This window comes from Colletotrichum paranaense (assembly GCF_030867605.1).
Source record: "Colletotrichum paranaense strain IMI 384185 chromosome Unknown Scaffold_9.1, whole genome shotgun sequence".
Lineage (NCBI taxonomy): Eukaryota > Fungi > Ascomycota > Sordariomycetes > Glomerellales > Glomerellaceae > Colletotrichum > Colletotrichum paranaense.
This window is the reverse complement of record NW_026848967.1, coordinates 1,927,910-1,944,873: the sequence shown is the minus strand read 5'-3', so window position 1 is coordinate 1,944,873 and position 16,964 is coordinate 1,927,910. Positions and strand designations below refer to the sequence as shown.

General features: G+C 50.4%; 8 protein-coding genes across 8 annotated transcripts; 3 read left to right on the top strand and 5 right to left on the bottom strand.

Moving 5' to 3' along the window:
• Positions 1-237: 237 nt before the first annotated feature.
• CPAR01_11411 (uncharacterized protein) lies at positions 238-1,291 on the bottom strand (the record flags this gene model as incomplete). Its single annotated transcript, XM_060495670.1, has 2 exons — positions 238-1,130; positions 1,201-1,291. The coding sequence occupies 2 exons, from the start codon at positions 1,289-1,291 to the stop codon at positions 238-240; spliced, it is 984 nt and encodes a 327-aa protein (XP_060346018.1).
• Positions 1,292-1,684: 393 nt separating this feature from the next.
• Positions 1,685-2,543, bottom strand: CPAR01_11410 (uncharacterized protein; the record flags this gene model as incomplete). The annotated part of the gene is made up of 2 exons (XM_060495669.1): positions 1,685-2,159; positions 2,218-2,543. The coding sequence occupies 2 exons, from the start codon at positions 2,541-2,543 to the stop codon at positions 1,685-1,687; spliced, it is 801 nt and encodes a 266-aa protein (XP_060346017.1).
• Positions 2,544-3,436: 893 nt separating this feature from the next.
• Positions 3,437-5,797, top strand: CPAR01_11409 (uncharacterized protein; the record flags this gene model as incomplete). Its single annotated transcript, XM_060495668.1, has 5 exons — positions 3,437-3,550; positions 3,612-4,072; positions 4,147-5,180; positions 5,244-5,645; positions 5,724-5,797. 5 exons carry the CDS (start codon positions 3,437-3,439, stop codon positions 5,795-5,797), a joined length of 2,085 nt encoding a protein of 694 aa, XP_060346016.1.
• A 708-nt stretch (positions 5,798-6,505) lies between these two features.
• Positions 6,506-6,835, top strand: CPAR01_11408 (uncharacterized protein; the record flags this gene model as incomplete). Its single annotated transcript, XM_060495667.1, has 1 exon — positions 6,506-6,835. One exon carries the CDS (start codon positions 6,506-6,508, stop codon positions 6,833-6,835), a length of 330 nt encoding a protein of 109 aa, XP_060346015.1.
• Positions 6,836-7,968: 1,133 nt separating this feature from the next.
• Positions 7,969-9,612, top strand: CPAR01_11407 (HET domain-containing protein; the record flags this gene model as incomplete). The annotated part of the gene is made up of 5 exons (XM_060495666.1): positions 7,969-8,865; positions 8,936-8,955; positions 9,146-9,403; positions 9,467-9,522; positions 9,569-9,612. 5 exons carry the CDS (start codon positions 7,969-7,971, stop codon positions 9,610-9,612), a joined length of 1,275 nt encoding a protein of 424 aa, XP_060346014.1.
• Positions 9,613-10,281: 669 nt separating this feature from the next.
• Positions 10,282-11,037, bottom strand: CPAR01_11406 (uncharacterized protein; the record flags this gene model as incomplete). The annotated part of the gene is made up of 2 exons (XM_060495665.1): positions 10,282-10,537; positions 10,595-11,037. 2 exons carry the CDS (start codon positions 11,035-11,037, stop codon positions 10,282-10,284), a joined length of 699 nt encoding a protein of 232 aa, XP_060346013.1.
• Positions 11,038-13,423: 2,386 nt separating this feature from the next.
• On the bottom strand, positions 13,424-13,561 carry CPAR01_11405 (uncharacterized protein; the record flags this gene model as incomplete). Its single annotated transcript, XM_060495664.1, has 2 exons — positions 13,424-13,473; positions 13,504-13,561. 2 exons carry the CDS (start codon positions 13,559-13,561, stop codon positions 13,424-13,426), a joined length of 108 nt encoding a protein of 35 aa, XP_060346012.1.
• Positions 13,562-13,632: 71 nt separating this feature from the next.
• On the bottom strand, positions 13,633-15,761 carry CPAR01_11404 (potassium ion channel Yvc1; the record flags this gene model as incomplete). The annotated part of the gene is made up of 3 exons (XM_060495663.1): positions 13,633-14,334; positions 14,387-15,314; positions 15,376-15,761. 3 exons carry the CDS (start codon positions 15,759-15,761, stop codon positions 13,633-13,635), a joined length of 2,016 nt encoding a protein of 671 aa, XP_060346011.1.
• Positions 15,762-16,964: the final 1,203 nt, after the last annotated feature.

The following is a 16,964-nucleotide window of genomic DNA, read 5'->3' as shown; positions in this document are numbered from 1 at the left end:
TGTCGTTCTTACAAATGAGTTTCTAGATGTTCCAGAAAAGACGAAAGAAAACAAGTAAAACAGCTCGAGCTACCACCCATGAAAACATTAGACAGGATGAAATGAGCCACGATGATAAGTAGCGGATATTCAAACTCAGTCCTTCTCCCCTTGTCATCTCAATCATGCCAGTCTGTGTTGACCCTCCAGTCGTTGGACCTCACAAATTCTCGCTTCAGATGTAGGTATTCCACAACTCTATTCCCAGTCATCATCATGGTAAGGTTCCTTGCGTCTCTCAACCCACAAAGCAGCCTTCCGTTTCTGTTCATGATCAGGCGAAAAGTGGAACACCACATGACCCAGGGCAGTATCAAATAGCTGTTCATCGTCGTCATTCAATCGATTATAAATGACCTCTTGCCAATTATTATCTGGCGCCAGTTCCGGTATGATTTCCTTCACTGTGTCTTTGATCTTGTTCCATTGCAATCGATACCCATCAACTGCGGCGGGGGTATTTTGCCATGATCGCTCAGGATGAACGAGGTAGGCCTTGATATAATCGTCAGCAATCTCATCTCGGTCGAGCCTGGCCTGCATTCTTCTGCCTCTGACAACGTTGCCGCTTTTGAGACCGTCGATGACAGGACGTTCAAACACCTGAGAATCGGTTTCGCCTGGGTTCCTCCATTCTTTCTCAGGCGCAAACGAAATACTCTCCCAATAGTGAGTGGCATAAACCCCTTTTCTGCTGATGATCCAAAGTGAACTGCATCCACACAGGCCGTTTGTTCCAAGACTGAAGGCATTCCTGCCAAACTTCCGGAAAACTGCTGTATTGGCATCGGTTCCCGGAGTGACTTCCCACACAATAGGTTTCGTTTTTTGGACCTGGGCTATCATCCACTGGTCTATGTTGTCACCAGGAAATGCGATATCGACTCTTCTGGCCAAGGTGAGATTCTGTCCTTCAGCACGAAGTCTCTCAACCGGCCCATGGATGTTCTTAAGCATGGAAAATGGGTTACAGGTATTTTGGGGATCCTGATTCTCATCGCGCTGTTGGGTTTGGGTGATAGAGTTGAAATTGCCTCGAGGAGTGGTAGAGCGAGACCATTCTACTAACGATGGTCTCATAGCATGAGAATCTAATATTTAAAGTCAGCCCGAGTTATGAGATATTCAAGGTGACAAGATAAGCTTTTGCGGAAAACATACGAAGTGGCCATGCCGATGGAAAAGCGCTTACCACCACCGCTGCTAGAAGCAGGAGTGGCAAAAGGAGCGGAACAAAGGCCTTTGGGGACATTTTGGAGTGATGGGGTCTTCTAATGATAATCACTAGTCCCGTGAAGATATTTGCGTGTGTGAGCTTTTGGGTGTTTATGTGAGGTACTTGCAAAGAACACAACAGAGCCTGAGTTGCATCCGAAATGATAAGACTCGGATGTTGTGATCATATGATGTCAATGAAAAGATGATTTCGTATAACAAAACCAAGCACTCTCGAGTAGAGTGCGCGTTGTAATTTATAAGTCGAAGAAGAGGTCGTAGAACATCCTTCCGGTCCGGAAGCTGAGTACCTGATGAGGTACGTACATAAGTAACTTGTAAGGCCCCCCGAGGTCATCTTGGCGAGCGATTCTATCCTTATGCGTGGGGGCTTGTTGGGCAGGCTATCCATCCCGCTTGACCCGGCCCATCAAGGGGAGAATCCATCAGGGGCTGCATCCGCTTTCAGCAGATTATGCATCTCCATGTAGTCAAACTCTTTGGCCGTGTCGGCCGGCGTATTGTCCCAATACTTGATGCCGGGATCGGCTCCCGCACTCAACAGAAGCTGGGCGATGTCAAGTCGATTGGTACCGGCCGCGACATGTAGAGGGGTCCCTTGCCAGATCTTGTAGCCTGTCTTGATGTTTCGGACATAGTTGAGATCAGCCCCCTTCTCAATGAGATATTTAACCATATCCATGCTTGCACCTTTGAAACCTATCGCAGACTGAAGTATATCTCGTGGCAACGTGGCTCCATGGTCAAGCAGGAGCTGACAGGGTTGCAACGATGGCTTGATCACGGCGGAGTGAAGCGCTGTCCGTCCCCTCGAATCTTTGACATTGGGGTCTGCTCCATGCTGTAACAGTACCTCCATCCACTCAGTATGTCCCGTGGATAGCCTATTTGAGAAGATGAGTATAATGCCCCTCACAACCTGGCACGATGGGGGCCACACACCTGAGCAAGGTCGCGCCTGGTTCCACTGTGTTGATGTCGAACCCTCTTTTGAGGATTTCCTCCAACATCGGTTTGTCGCGACTCTTAGATACCGCAAGGACAACTGAATTGGTGATACTAGCTCCGTTATCGAGTAGGAAGGCGACAATAGGCGCGTGATTCTTCCACGCTGCCTCGTCAACGGCGTGCTTTATCAAAGTGTCAGGATACACATAAGACTCTTGCTGTGCCTTGAAGTCGTTGTGGTCCTGCATAATGCTTTTAGCCAGTGGCAAGTCGCCGTTCCTGCACGCTTCAATGGAGCTCTGTTTGGGGTTGCCCGTCATCTCCGTCTCTGGGCGGCGAACTGCCTTTTGGTCGTGTCGGGGGGAAATGAAAAGTTGGATCGTGGTCTGTTGTTTGGGTACAAAGCTGGTGTTGGAACATGAAGTGAGGGCACCAACCACGTATTTGTACCCCAAACAAGCCGCCCGCACGTTGGCCGCGGTTCAGGCAATGGGGGCCATGCTTGGTCATTCTTGGTTTAGTTGGGCCCCCAAAGCTGGGCAATCTATGTCTCCATTCGAATTGGCTATTTGTAGAGATACATACTCAGGGTTGGCAGATACATTTAGCTCGTGAGCCGCTTTTAGCTAGCAGTCAAACGAAACCAACTGACATGAATCCAAACCAAGTAATGCAGCAGAGCTAGGTTCCAATCATTCGCCCCCAACAGGCAGTGATATGCACAGGCACCATTTTTGTACCAACAATCGACTGACCATTGCTCAAACTCGGTGGGTAGGGTCAACTGAAATAGCACAATGTGAAGTTGAGAGTTTGGCCCATGCTTCGCCAGCCGGCAACTCCAACAAAAGCGTCAGAATGATAGTCCCGCATCGTGATTATTGAGCTTTATCCCAAAAACCGTCGTGTGGGGGTTTTGGGGCAGCCCCAAAGCCAACAGCTCACCACCGGCTTGAAGTTGTGAACGTATGGAAGAAGTCCTCCGGAGATCAAGGATGGGTTTCTTCAATTTCAAAGACGGGGTGAGATGGGGAAGACATAAATACTCGCACTTCCATCTCCTCTGAAGTCGTGCAGAATTCAAAAGTACGTTAGTCAATGAAGACAGACCACCAGCATTTTGTAAAGCATCGCTAGAAAACCTCTTTCTCATCACAATTCCACCGCAAAGAATAACTTTCAGATCTTGGTTCTATCCAGAGATTTCTTTGATATGGGCTCCGCAGTCTTCCGTTGTCTCTTCACCTGCATCATTGCAGCAGTCTTGGCTGTAGCCCAAGAGGGAAAGGTTTTCGATCTTGGACAACTCAGTCAATATCAAGGAAATGTGAGTACCACTGCTGTTCCCCGGTCCAACTAAGAGAGCTGATATTTTATTTCCTTCAAAGGGAAAACTTCCGGATCTCAGTGGTAAAGTGATCTGGATGTCGGGCAAAGAGGGTGCAGGGTTCCATGTTGCCCTGTCACCTGATACTCAGGCCGAAGTCCGGAAGACGTTGATCGGCTGCGAAAAGACTGATGACAAGTGTTACCAAGACGTACGAGAGGCAATCCAAACAGCCAACTTTGTGATCGATGCCGAAATCGAACGTCGCCATTTTGGGCATTTCCTCTCAAAGACTTTCAAGTCAAAGGGCTCCGCGTTCACAACAATCGCTATGTTGCTTCTTTCGGCCTGGAGCTTGAAGCATGCCGAGCAGCCAACCATTCAGTTTGCGGACCGTATAATTCCTGATACGCAGGCCAGTAACGCGGCCGATCTTGCGGACACCAAAACAATCATATTATCTGCAGAAGGTAAGGGCGTTGCTACACTCACCCCTGTGCCGGATCCAACCAGACCAGAAGGGTAAGTCTCCAGGAAATTTCGTCTTGAGATATGCTACCCTACACATAGGATTGTGCTGACGAAGCGATATGTAGTACTGCAACACCTTTGATCACGCCCATTGCCACCGCTATTGCCGGTTATACCCCAGGGGATCTGATGGTCACCATGGACGAAGGACTAGCCAAACGGCTCGAAGAAATTATACGAAGGTCTACCGACTGCCTTGATGGCAGGCAGTTCGACAGTGATGCCAATGGAAAACGGGCTGCTCAGTTTGGAGCCGCCATATGTGGTGCTCAAGGGGCCATCGGCATGGCAACTCCTGGTGGTCCACTGGAAGACCTCCTTCTCATGAATCCCCCAAACTTACCATTTACGGCTGGAAATGTCGCCAATGCCGCCCTTGTCGTCACTGAGTTTGTAAGAGACTTCGCCCCCCTGATGAATATCGGGGAAAGCGTCGCGCAGGGCATTGGCGAAGTTGTCTTCATGATGGCTTACAACACCCTGATTGAAAACCTACCCCTGGGGGACAAGAATCCGATCAAGCAAAAGCTCATGTCGGGCACCATCACCACACCACCCGCCTCAGCCACAGCAACCACCATGTCTGGATGTTCACGAAGTACTGCATGTCAGGCCTCGTGTGAGGGCGTTGGCATTATGTTTCAATATTGCGAAACATCGTGTGGAGCCGTGTCCGGATGCCGAACGGATGCAGGGAGTCAGACATCAACGCCCATTACCACAGTAACGACGAAGGCGTGGGTACCTCCACCAGGAGAGACTGGAGTCCCGACGACGACTTTGACCCCATCTGCCAACCCAAGTTGCGCCATGGATAAACCTGCCGAGATTCAATGGGATGCGTTTGCAGGGTCAAAGTACAACGTGGCAGCAAAATTCTGCCAGGAAGTCGACGCCCTGGCTTCACAAGCGCTTTCATGGGTTGTCGACATAAGTGGCAACAATCAGGAAGCCAAGCTGCAGGCCCGAACTCCGCCAGTCACACTCGACCCGTACAAGGGCTACATCGTGAATCTCGATTGGAAACCAAACAAGGTATTTGACGCAGGCTCTTGCCAGAAAAGCTGCCTAGACGCATACAAAACAGTTGCGAACACATGTGAGTCCATGCCATCTCCCAATCTCCAATCTTCATTGGATGGCATTGACTAAAACACGTTAGGCGGACACACGGGAGGCGAAGGCAACGTCGTGGCCGAAAAGGGCCAATACGATGCTGGTTGCGGGACGTACTCATACCAAATCACCAACACGGCCCCTCGTAAAGGCGAACTGCGTTGCAACAGCGAGGGCGACTTTCCGAAGCACAAAGATGTCCACGAAGTGACAGTCAAGCAGGGACTCAAGGCTATGTGCAATGAGGTCTTACCTGATGTCGTGACACCCGGACATGAGGCAATAACCCGGATCTACTACTCGAAGTATTTCAATGCCGCGAAGCTGAAGTATTCCGTGGCTTGGAGAAAACAGTGCTCGCCTGCCGTAACGGAGCAGAATCCCAAGGAACCTTGGGGTGGGGGTACAATTGGATGTCGCCAATTATTCTACCAACTTTGGACCGATTGTAAGTTCGCGATTGTCACGGAATCCTATCATAAACCAAATGGGTGGCCTTCATGTCATTTCTAACTCGGACCGACAGGTATCAATGGAGGTGTTGCTGGAACGCGGGATATTGGGTGTTTGACATATTCCTTGAGTCCTACGGAAGAGTGAAGAGACTACTTTACTTAGCACACTTTCTTTCGCAAAACACCGCTCAAGGGAGTCTATGCGGAAAGGCTAATCAATTGAAATGGAATCCAATGCCTGCATATTAGTTGGCGGGTATGCAATGCGAGTCGCCAGTTTTGCGCTCTTGGCGGACGAGCCGTTCCCATCAACGCTTTCGTGAGAACGAAGTACTGCAAAGCTATTTCTCTTGCTTCGCTCGTGCAAAAGAACTAGCACACTTTGGAGGCCTAATGGCTAGCATTCACCTCCCAGGTCTTCCCACTAAAAGTCGGTCTATGGAGGCTTTTGGATGCTCCCAAGCGCGATGCAGTTCAATACTTGTTGATCAATACTTGTTTAAGGCATTGTTTATTACTAGGTGGACCACATCTGACTCGTGATTACTAATTCACAAACTCTTTTAGATGACATTGCTCCTCTTTGCCGAGGGTTGTAATACTAGATATATGAATTAGAAGACAATCATATCCTCCCTGAAACGATGCGACGACGGGCATCTTGAGTCAGCGTACGGCGGCTACGAGATCTTGGCACAAAGAGTTATTGAAGACCAGTTATTAAAGTATGGTATGGCCAACCGCATGACAGTTTTGCGATCCTAGGTCAACCGGTCCAATCAATGCCTTGTAACCCACCCCCTCGCCGCTCGACTCATAACCACCACGCGAAGCTATCATTGTCGTCCCAATCATGCAGAACTGGGCAACTTTAATTATGGCGGCTTTGGTTGCTGGCTCTGCGGCCAAGGACTGTGCTTTCTTCTACGACTCTACCGTCTCGGATCCCTTCATGGCTTCCATCCCTGCTTCCAACGCCCAGTGGTATTGCAAAAACGACATTGGCGGTACGATGGAGGACAAAGAGTCGAATATCTCCAACTCGGCAACCAACCCGAACTTCAGATGTGGCATATGTCGGGGAGCTAGGAGTTCGACCAAAGACTACGACATCCCTGACAAGATTGGCAACTATGCGATTCGATGCGGATATTATGCTCCTGGAAAGTGCACGGCGAGTTAGAAAGAAATTGTGAGCCCAAAAGTTATCAGGTTCTCCTGTACTTGATTCCAAGCTTTCTCTTCCCTTTCTTTTTACTATTATTCTAACAACGTTTAAGTCGGCCATTCATTGGCTTGGAAGGCGAGTGGAGGTCCCAGGGATCCTATACAGAACAGCCTCGATGCCAACTTGAACGAGACTTTTGTGGAAGACCATGCTTCGAAGACAAGCTCAGATGCTACAAGATCGAAAGGTTGTGTTAATGTGGGTAAATACATGACTTCGGGATCGGTCACGACATTCGGTTCGGCATCTACGGACTCAACATACAGCACAAATATTGACATAAATGTTGAGTTTCACAAGTCAGAAGGTGCCTACTCCATGTGTTTGCATGAGTGACTGTTTACGATTTCTGTGCTTCAATGTTTTGAGAACAGTTCTCTCCGATTTCAAGCTGAAGCCAGGCTTGATGTGTTTGTTGTTCTAATTTGTACTATTACTCGTAACAGAAGACATTCCCTTGAAGTACTCAATCAAGACTTCGCTTGCTGATTCAAATAAGCTTGATTCTATGTGAATGTTGTTTTTACTTACTTACTGCAAGGACTAATTCGAGTCATCAAACCCTTTGAATATGCGTGCCCCTAAAGAACCCGTGTGCATTCGTTCACTTTGTTCGTCGGCAGAACTCATAAAATGATCGAGTGAGCATACAGATTTGGCGAGTTCTTCAATGAGAATCGCATATCTAAGCTCTAGTTCCCCAACGTGTCATTTTCACCTCGAAATTTATTCTTAGCACCTGTGGCGTTGGACAAAATGATGAGAGCGATACGGCGCGTTCAGCCACTGGTGAGATTTTCGTCGCGTGTGCGCACTCAGATTAAGGTGTCACATATTCTACAGGTTTGATAGGCTAGCATGTGTGGGATATGACACACAGCTGCTGGTCCTGCCTCGTTGCCTCGTTGCCTCGTATCCTGCTGATTTGGCTTACCTGTCAATTACACCCCTTAAAGGCTGGTTCCACATCAAGTTCCGCTTGAGATGCTGCTTAAAAATGCTGAGCCACTGCTATCTGAGCGGTTGGGAACCAACAATATCTGACAGTCGTCAGTTTTCCTACTCATCATTCCTCGCGCGGCGTCACGATGAAGCTTCTTAACTGCTCCACCCTTCGCATCGAGGATATGCATCCGGCAAGAAAGCAGAAACTCGAAGAGCAGGGGGTTTCAACAGCCTACGCTATCCTTTCTCATAGATGGGAGAGCGATGAGGATGAGGTCACCTTCGAAGACATAGCCAGTGCCGACATGAGGACCAAAAACTTGCTTGGATGGTCGAAGATCGAGAAAACTTGCACCGAGGCACTCAGGATCGGGATCGCATACGCTTGGATAGACACTTGCTGTGTCGATAAGCGAAACCTCACCGAGCTTACTGAAGCCATCAACTCAATGTTCAAGTGGTATGCAGAGGCGGAAATTTGCTTCGCGTACCTCTCGGATGTCGATTCAGGGGGCGATTTAACGAAATCCGTGTGGTTCACGAGAGGTTGGATCCTGCAGGAGCTCATCGCTCCGGGCAGAATGGAATTTTACGACAAGCATTGGAGTACGATTGGTAGCCGAGTAGACCTTTCACAACAAATACAACTACGAACATCCATCAACGCTGAAATCTTGAGACATGACTCATCAACACGCCGAAGCATTCAAAGCCTTCTGGCTGGTATTCCGGTCGGCCGGCGCATGTCCTGGGCCGCCGATCGTCGAGCAAAGAAAGAGGAAGACCGTGCCTATTCACTCTTGGGTATCTTTGGCGTCAGTATGCCTTTGCTCTACGGGGAAGGCGACCGAGGCTTCCTCCGATTACAGGAAGAAATCATCAAGGAGACCAACGACATGTCACTGTTCGCTTGGTGCGACTCCACCGTCACTTCTCCAGATGGCTCGGCAGAGTTTCGCGGCATCCTCACCACTACTCCGGATCATCTCCGCGATTGTCGCGATCTAACATCCCTAAGCGATCTAAGACGTGGCCCAGAGGTTTGTTGGAAACCACTAAAGACTTCTGCAAGAGAGTGCGATGTTAATTTGTCCACGCCGCTATGTGTAGTTTTCCATGACGAACATGGGGTACGAATGGAATCCAGGCTCCTTACACATGATAAAGTCGGCGAAGACACGTACTTGCTTAGCCTGGGAATTCCAAGAAACGCGAAATCCAAGTCTGATTTTTTGGGCATCCTGCTTTGTAAGCTCAATGGTGATATCTTTGTCAGGGCGGGGCCGGACGAGCTGCGCGTTAGCATTCTGAGAATAATAGTCGGCCACTCGAAAAGAAGATTCTTTTCATCTCTAAGCAGTTTACTGCAGATTTGTTGGAGGAAACTGTGCGGATTCCGGGCCGGGACTTCAGGTTTTCCTTCGACACCGAGAAACCGAAGTTGATAGTGCGCGTCATCTCTCAAGCAGCCAGCAGAGCCTACTGGGACCCTGATACATACAGATTTGTGAGTCGACGCCTATGGGAGTTCGAAGGGTCAGAAGGTCGTAGTCGTCTGCGGATTCGACACACACAACGGTATGTGGGTCTACTTAGACGAGGTTCTTCGGGATAATGTACCGATATTCTATGAATATAAAGTGGCGGACGAGACTGGATGGTATTCCAGTCACAAGACCTCATTTCTTTAGTACCAGGTTAGTTGCAAGGAAGCCTGCCCTAGAGATAAAAGTTAATCTTCAGCCAAGGATTCGGATGCCACACGAAGTGACCCAGGGCGCATGTGAAGCGAAAGGGGAAAAGGCTCTCACAATGCAGCTTTCGAATTGCAAACTGATGTAGAGTGAGATCTGAATCCTACGGGTCGATGGACTCTTATCGGTTAGATAGATTGAAATCGCTGCTTCACGATCCAGCAGATACCGCCATGATAGCATAGGAGTACTGAGTATGGTGAATATACACCTAGATCCTACGTTTGTACATGAGAGAACCACAACATGAAAGACCGCATGATTTGCGTAATATGAACTATTGCCATAGAGTAACGTTCGTGAGAGGGCTAAGTGAGAAAACGAAAGCCTAAAGAGATTCTTTTGAAAGGTGTAAACACGACGAATGAGGAAGACGCCTGCAACCTCTACTTGCATAACCCTGCAATCTAATCGGCACTAGCATAATAATACACACTATGTGTGCAGTTTTTTGTTGTTTAAAAATCAAGTTGTCATAAGTAGCAAACACGCAGTAGGGTACTACCTTAGGTATATCGAAGAAGTGGGCGAACCGCCCATTCCATTCAATAGAAAGAAGCTCCAGGCTTTGCAACTATCCAACACAACCCTTTGTCTTTTTTGATAAAACCCAGCCGTCAATGCATAATTGGTATAAACGTGATCCCGCAATCTTTCCCAGCCTTTCTCCGCCTAGTCAAAACAAAACCACCCCGCAGGACATTAGATGAGAAGTCCACCCACAACACCAGCGGCAGCCATGCCCAAGCTGAGCAGACCCCAGCGGACGTCGCCACGGGCCTCGATACCAGCGCTGGGCTGCGACGAGGATGAAGCAGAGGGAGAGCTTGAGGCAGAGCTGGGGCTGCCAGTGGCCGCGGAGCCGAGGGTACCACCTCCAGTCGCGCTGGGAGCGACGTTGGACTGCGCCGCCGCCGCGGCCTGGGCATATTGCTCAATCGTCCTTGCACCGCTGGCACTATCAATAAGATTAGCAAGTTTGGCTTCATACCTCTGAATGGAGACTTGAACTTACGGAGCGTTGATAACACCAACCATACCACCCTGGCAATGCTGGCCAGTAGCACAGTAAAACCACTTAGGATTCGTATCCTTGACCTCAACAGTAAACACCTCGGACCCAACACCAGACGCAACCTGAACCGGACCACTGAAGAAGCCCGTCGTGGACCCGTTTGTCAGCGGCTGGCATGGCGAGTCAAAGGCGGACTGGGCGACGGAGTGGGCGCGGGGGTAAAAGTGGAACTCGACGACCTCGCCGACGGCGGCGGTGATGCTGTTGGGCTCAAAGGTGAGGCCACCGTCGCCGACCTTGACGACGTGGACGCCGGCAATGCTGGAGGAGGAGGAGGCGGCGGCGGAGGCGGTGTTTGTGGAGGATTCTTGTGCGCCGTAGCCGTATTGAGCGAAGGCTCCTGCCGCGGGGAGGAGGGTTGCGAGGAGGGTTGACGTATGCATTTTGGGTGAGTTTGTGAGGTTGTAAAATGGGCTAGGTGGTGTCAAGTAGAGTAGTTGATGCTTGCTGGTGTACTATGGGAAGACTTGTTTTGTTTGATGATGAGCCAAACCCAAATCTCACGGGAGGGACGTTGTCTTCTTATACACGTAGATCCTCTTGCAGCCTTCAGCTCGAGATGATAGATCCCCAAGAAACAACACTAAACACCACCCTCAAACGGTTTACACCCCTTGGAACATCCCAAGCCTCCATCCTCAAGCCTACACCCCTCCACCTCCCCCAGGCACCATCCACGTTTGATCCCATCACTCCCAAGCCTTGGTCCCCAAACCATGTGGCGGCGGCCTCCTTCAGCAAATCCGTCTCGGAAGCAAATTGACCCTTGGGCACCAGACCCCACCTCGACTTACCTACCAAGACGAGAAGAAACAAAATTCGGCTAGGCGGTAGCCCCTCAAGTAGCGTGAGGTAATCACAATTAAGCTCCGCCTCGCGGATGGGATAGTTTCCATGGTGGCATGGTCTCCATTCCCAAACCCGCGCCCCAGCCGGCCGGGTGTATCTGACATCCGAGGTGGCAGCAGTCAGAGAGCCAGAGCCAAGGGCCAGGGATCAGGGGAGTGGTTGTGGGAACAAATACGAACAAGCGTGCAGGCCAAGCATTTTCCTGACGCATGCTGATCCTGGACGAGGTGGGCATGGGAGGGAAGATGAGAGAGGAGAGGTCTCTCGTCTGAATGCGAATAAGTCTATTTTCAGTCCAAGCTTTTCTTCTTGTCTTCTTTTGGGCTGACAGTGGCCGCGGCATCAGCGACATTACCAACCTACATGGTCTAGAAGAGTTGACCCTAAGCCAAATTCGACCTAAATTAGGACAATAGCATGGGGTCCTCACGGAGGCGGACAAGGACGCCTCCAACTTTAGCATGACAAGCCAACGAGGCCTTCCACGGATTGGATGACAGCAAGTCTCAGTATGTGCCCAGCTGGTTCTGCTGTAGCCATACAGCCAAAAAAAAAATGACTGTCTACCGGGATCCAACACAGCCGCTGTACATGTCCCGTCCTTCCCGCGCCAATGTTCGGATCATGTTTCGAATAGTCGTGACCCCCAGGCCCGCTGTGGTGTAAGCGCCAGGGAGCAGTACATTATCCAACGTGCAAAAATGTTGACAAAAGACACAACAGGATTGTATCATTTTCAGCCCCCATAAGTAGCCGCTAAAGCCGTGTTCCGCCTAGGAAAGCTGGTCGCTGGTCAGCCAGTAAGCAGCCCCCTCGACCGAACCAACCATTCACGTCTACAACCAAGCCAGACCAGAAACAATGGCCAAACCTCGTTCATCCCAAACGGAAACAGGGGGATCTTGGATGATAGGAGGGGAGTTGTGGTCGTCCAAGGATTACCGGTAGGTACGGCAAGCTTAATCCCCTTTCACTTTCTCCCCCTTCCATGTATCTACCTCAAGTCTCTATTATCCAATTCTAACAAAGTACCCAGCGAATACACACTAGCTCATTAGTGGCCTCCCCAGAACAACGTTTGGCGTTTCTCGCTTCGAGTGCCGAGCGTTCCATTCCCAGAGTTGGGGTGGCAGCATAACCCTGTCGCGACCATCATCCGGGGTGATGATTGGACCGGGGCCCGTCTTAGGCTCTGTTGGCGCCGCAAAAGTTTAAAACGTCTTGAGCTTGAAGATGCCGCTCGTCCCAGCCCTTCACTCTCCCCCTCCTTATCCTCATCCAGGGGTTCATCTTTCGGGATTGAGGAGGATAATTTGACTACTTTCATACCATATGAGAGGGCATGAATTATGAAGAAGAGAAGAAGTGAATTTCAGCCTCGATTGTAATCCATAAACCAGAAGCCCATCAAGCTGCGCACCCATAAACGACACAAGCCCAAGCCCCTGTTTAGAGCCAACACCAAAGTCAGCTTTCCCCACGCCGTTATTCCCAGCTGGGGAGGTCAAAAGAAGACTCATCCCATCCCAAGCACCCAAAATTAAGGTTCTCCTAATGTTCTTCTGCAGGCGGGTCAACAAAAACTCCCATCTCCTCCGCATTTTCTCTGCACCACAGCCACCCTCGCCTAGCACCCGAGCCGGCAACCGGGACAACTCACTCCCCCAAGCGCTTGCACTTGTGCCTCGTACATGTAGTAGATGCAGAAAATGACCGCCAAGTGACGATAATGGGGCCCTTCTGCATGTCGAGCCACAAGTTCTCGGCTGAACCATCGCACCGGAGCCGATCACGGAGATTCAATCGCTTCCCATGTGTTGCCATTGCTCACACAATCTAACCTGTCCTGGTGCGCGTTTCCACTGGAGTCGTCGAAATTGGTAATTGGATTTGCCTTATTCAACACGATGCCTCGCCTTATTACAAACCATGACTGATGTCCGACGCCAATATCTCCCTGACTCGTATCCCAAGTTGCCAGCTACCAATAACCATGGTTCCCGAAATCGAAACAAAACAAGCTCGTAACAGCGTGACATGACGTGACAGCCATGACATGTACAAACTCAATTCAATAAAACACACGGCGCAGGGTCCCAGCACTGCCAGAATCATCAGATGAAAGCTCTTCACTCTTCATCGCTCGAGCTGGAGGACGCTGCCGCTGCTGCTTCTTTGGTGTCATCGCCTGCCTTCTTCTCCTTCTTGTTCTTCTTGCCCTTCTTCTTATTCTTCTTCTTGCTGGAAGAGCTCTCGGCTGGCTCTCCCAGATCAATCAAGTTGGTCGAAGCCTGACCGTTACCGGCATTTCCAGCCGAAACGGCCTTGGAGATCTCGACCAACATTTTCTTGAGCTCTTCAACTTCGCTTCGCAACTGCTGCACCTCGTAGATCGTAGGATCGTGCTCCAAGTTGGTCTTGGCGCTTGCGCAGACCTTGTTCCATCCATCGGATTCGAAGTCGACCTGGTCCATCATCTGCTCCCACTCCTCGATTGTGTCGTCGTCTTCCTCACCTCTCGCTCGGTTGCTCCTGATGTCGGCGGCTGAGCGAGTCTCGAAGATTGCGGCGACAACTAGGACCGGCGAGTAGAGGATTCCCATGATAACGTCGCTCATCTTCTCGAACTTGGATTTCTCCATCCACCAGAAGAGGCAAATGACAATCATTTCAATGAGGTTGAATGGCGGGATGTAGACGTTTTCGTCGGGGGCACGGACGAATTGCATCGTCTTCTGGGCAAACAGCGCGAGATACTCGTCGTTGGCGTTGTCGTAAATGTCTTCGTATGCGGAGTTGTACAGCGCAATGAGGATGTTGAGCAAAACGACCTGCGATCCAAATCAGCGACTGGTCCCATCCTCTTATAGGACCACGACTTACCATGACAATGAACGTGAAGCAGTAGTACAGGATGATACCGAACGGCGGCGAGAACCTGTCGAATCCGTCAAAGTCAGGGCTCTGCATGATGGCGTTAGCCATGGCTGACATGATGAATGTTATATCATCAGCCACCAAGTCGTCCGCCAAGTCGAGACCAATAAAGGCCTGGAGGAATCCAATGATCAACACAGCAAGCAAGGCGAAGAAGATGATTGACTCCTTCATCATGACCTTTAGCACGACTAGCATAGCTCCAAAGAAGCGGAAGCTGTCGAGATAAAGCAAAAGGCGAGACCAAATCATGGGTGCGCTGAAAGCCAAGAAGTTGTAGCTCAGTTCACTGTACATTTTCCGCGCGGGTTCACCCTCGTCGTGGGTAAGGCCGATGATGCGAAGAATCAGGGACAACGTGATGAAGGTGTAGAGAACACCATTGAATGCGTTCCAGAAACCCAGAATGTGGTAGCCGGCCTTCCAGAACTTGGTGACCTCCTCGCAGATAAAGCCGAGGGTGAAGATGTACAACAACACCTCAGCCGCGTCCAAAACACCCTTGGCGTTGACCGAGTTGATAACGGCAGTGTAGAGACCAATGTAGATGAGGGAGATGAGCACCTGAGTGGCATTCTGGTACATGGGAGCACGGATGCGGTCGGGATCCATGTGCACGAGGAAGGACGGATTCGTCTTGTCCTTGTAGTCGACGAATACTGCAGGGTCGTCTTCGTCCTGGACCAGCCATCCCTTCCACAAGTATGAAATGCATTTTTGGTATCCCGAAGAGCCAATGACTCTGACGGCGTGGAGATCGACGGCCTTTTCGATAGCGTTCGCGGGCGGTGTGGCTTCGCCGTCCACAACTACAGAGTATCGGCGGAGGAGAACGGAGTGCATTAGGTATTGAAGGTCGTCTTCGGTTTCGATGCTGTATACAGCTGTTAGTCTCCTGGGTGTCTTCTCTGGACAGCGGCGTTATAAGTACATACATCTGCTTCGCAATGACCTCACAAGCGACGGCGCGCACTCTGTGTAGGTCGGCGTCCCAGAGCTCAGCCAAGGCCTGGTGCTTGAACCATCTCTTGCAGACAATCAAGCAGAAGACAACACATGATCCGTAGTGCGAGCCGCCAGCTTCCTTGGCGGCTTTGACGACCTTGGTCGTGATGATCTTGCTATGCGCCTTTGTGATCTCGACTTCGTCCAATTCGCAGGGGACTGCCAGCTCAATCAGGTGTCGAAGCTTGAGGGCAATCTTTGTTACTTCGGGGGCAGGGATCGCGGACTCGAGATGCTCGCTTCGATATTGCGGCAGGACTAGATGGGGGTAACAGGCCCAAGTGTAAGCTGTTGAAACTGATTGAGGAGGTTCCATGGCGTGCCGAAGGACAACGCGGCTGGAGTTGGTACAGCCAGGCGTTCCAAAGGAAGAGGGGAGCGATTAGCAGGAGTACGTACGGCGTCTTCGGTCATCGCGGATCCAGTCCGAGTGGAAGTCGTGATGATGGCGTGGATGCCTATCCCACCCCAGCAAACGAGACACCCAGTTGAAGTTGGCCATGACAACCGCGATTGCTTCGTTTTTTCAGGAATCAGGAACAATTTCACGTAACGCTCTGTCCGTTTGAACGAATAGTCGATCAATCGAAGGAATCGACGCGATCGGATCGTGGAAGCAGGTGTCGAGCAACGAAAACTAATTGACAAGAGCTCACAGGAGATGACTTCCTGGATCGAAGCTGGCAATTGATCAAAAAGCCAAAGGATCAAGAAACAGGAGAAAAATCCTAGGTTCGGCTCCTGACTCTGAGGAGGTGCAGCAGCGGCCGTCGCATTCTCGTCTCCTCTCCGCGCGGCCGGGTTCCCTGTTTTTGTTGTTGGCACCAGAGAGAAGGTCCGACAGGAGCTTGTCCTCTTCCTGCCGCAGGTGACGTCGACCGACAGCGGGGCATTCCCTGTGCAGTGCCGGGAATGAGGTGGATCACTAACAATCCGACGCCTTGGGTGTTCGCAGATGAGATAATCAGCGACTTTGGAGCTTCGATCTACGCTAGTCTCTCTTTAGCCGTCCCCACATCACTGGTGTGGGAAAGTTGGCTGCGCTGCCACGCTTCACCAGCTGAATCCTGCCCGCCGTCACTCACACACCACCAGTCTCAGTCTCGGACATTTTTTTCATTTCTTCTTCACTCAAATCTCCAATATCATGATGAATTCCTTTAGTTCGAAATATGGTAGCCCTTAGCTCATTCACTTAAATGTTCGACGAAGTGCCATCTCACACTTAATGTTTTTACGCATTTTCTCAAGAAGCAGTCAGCTGAGAATCTTCACCATCAGCTCATTGTGAGTGGACAGCACATAATAGCATGAGTGCATGAGTGACCAATCTCATCAATTTCATTCGTTTTCGGTCGAAGTTATGCTTCGCATACAGTCTCCAAATGAGACCATCCCGACGCTGGTGATGTCTCACTCACACCCGTCGTCGTCTTGACCCAAGATTCCCCGCCATTCACCAAGCCACTTGACTGACCCCGAAGGACCTCTTGTGTCTCCATTGGCTGTCTCTTTGATT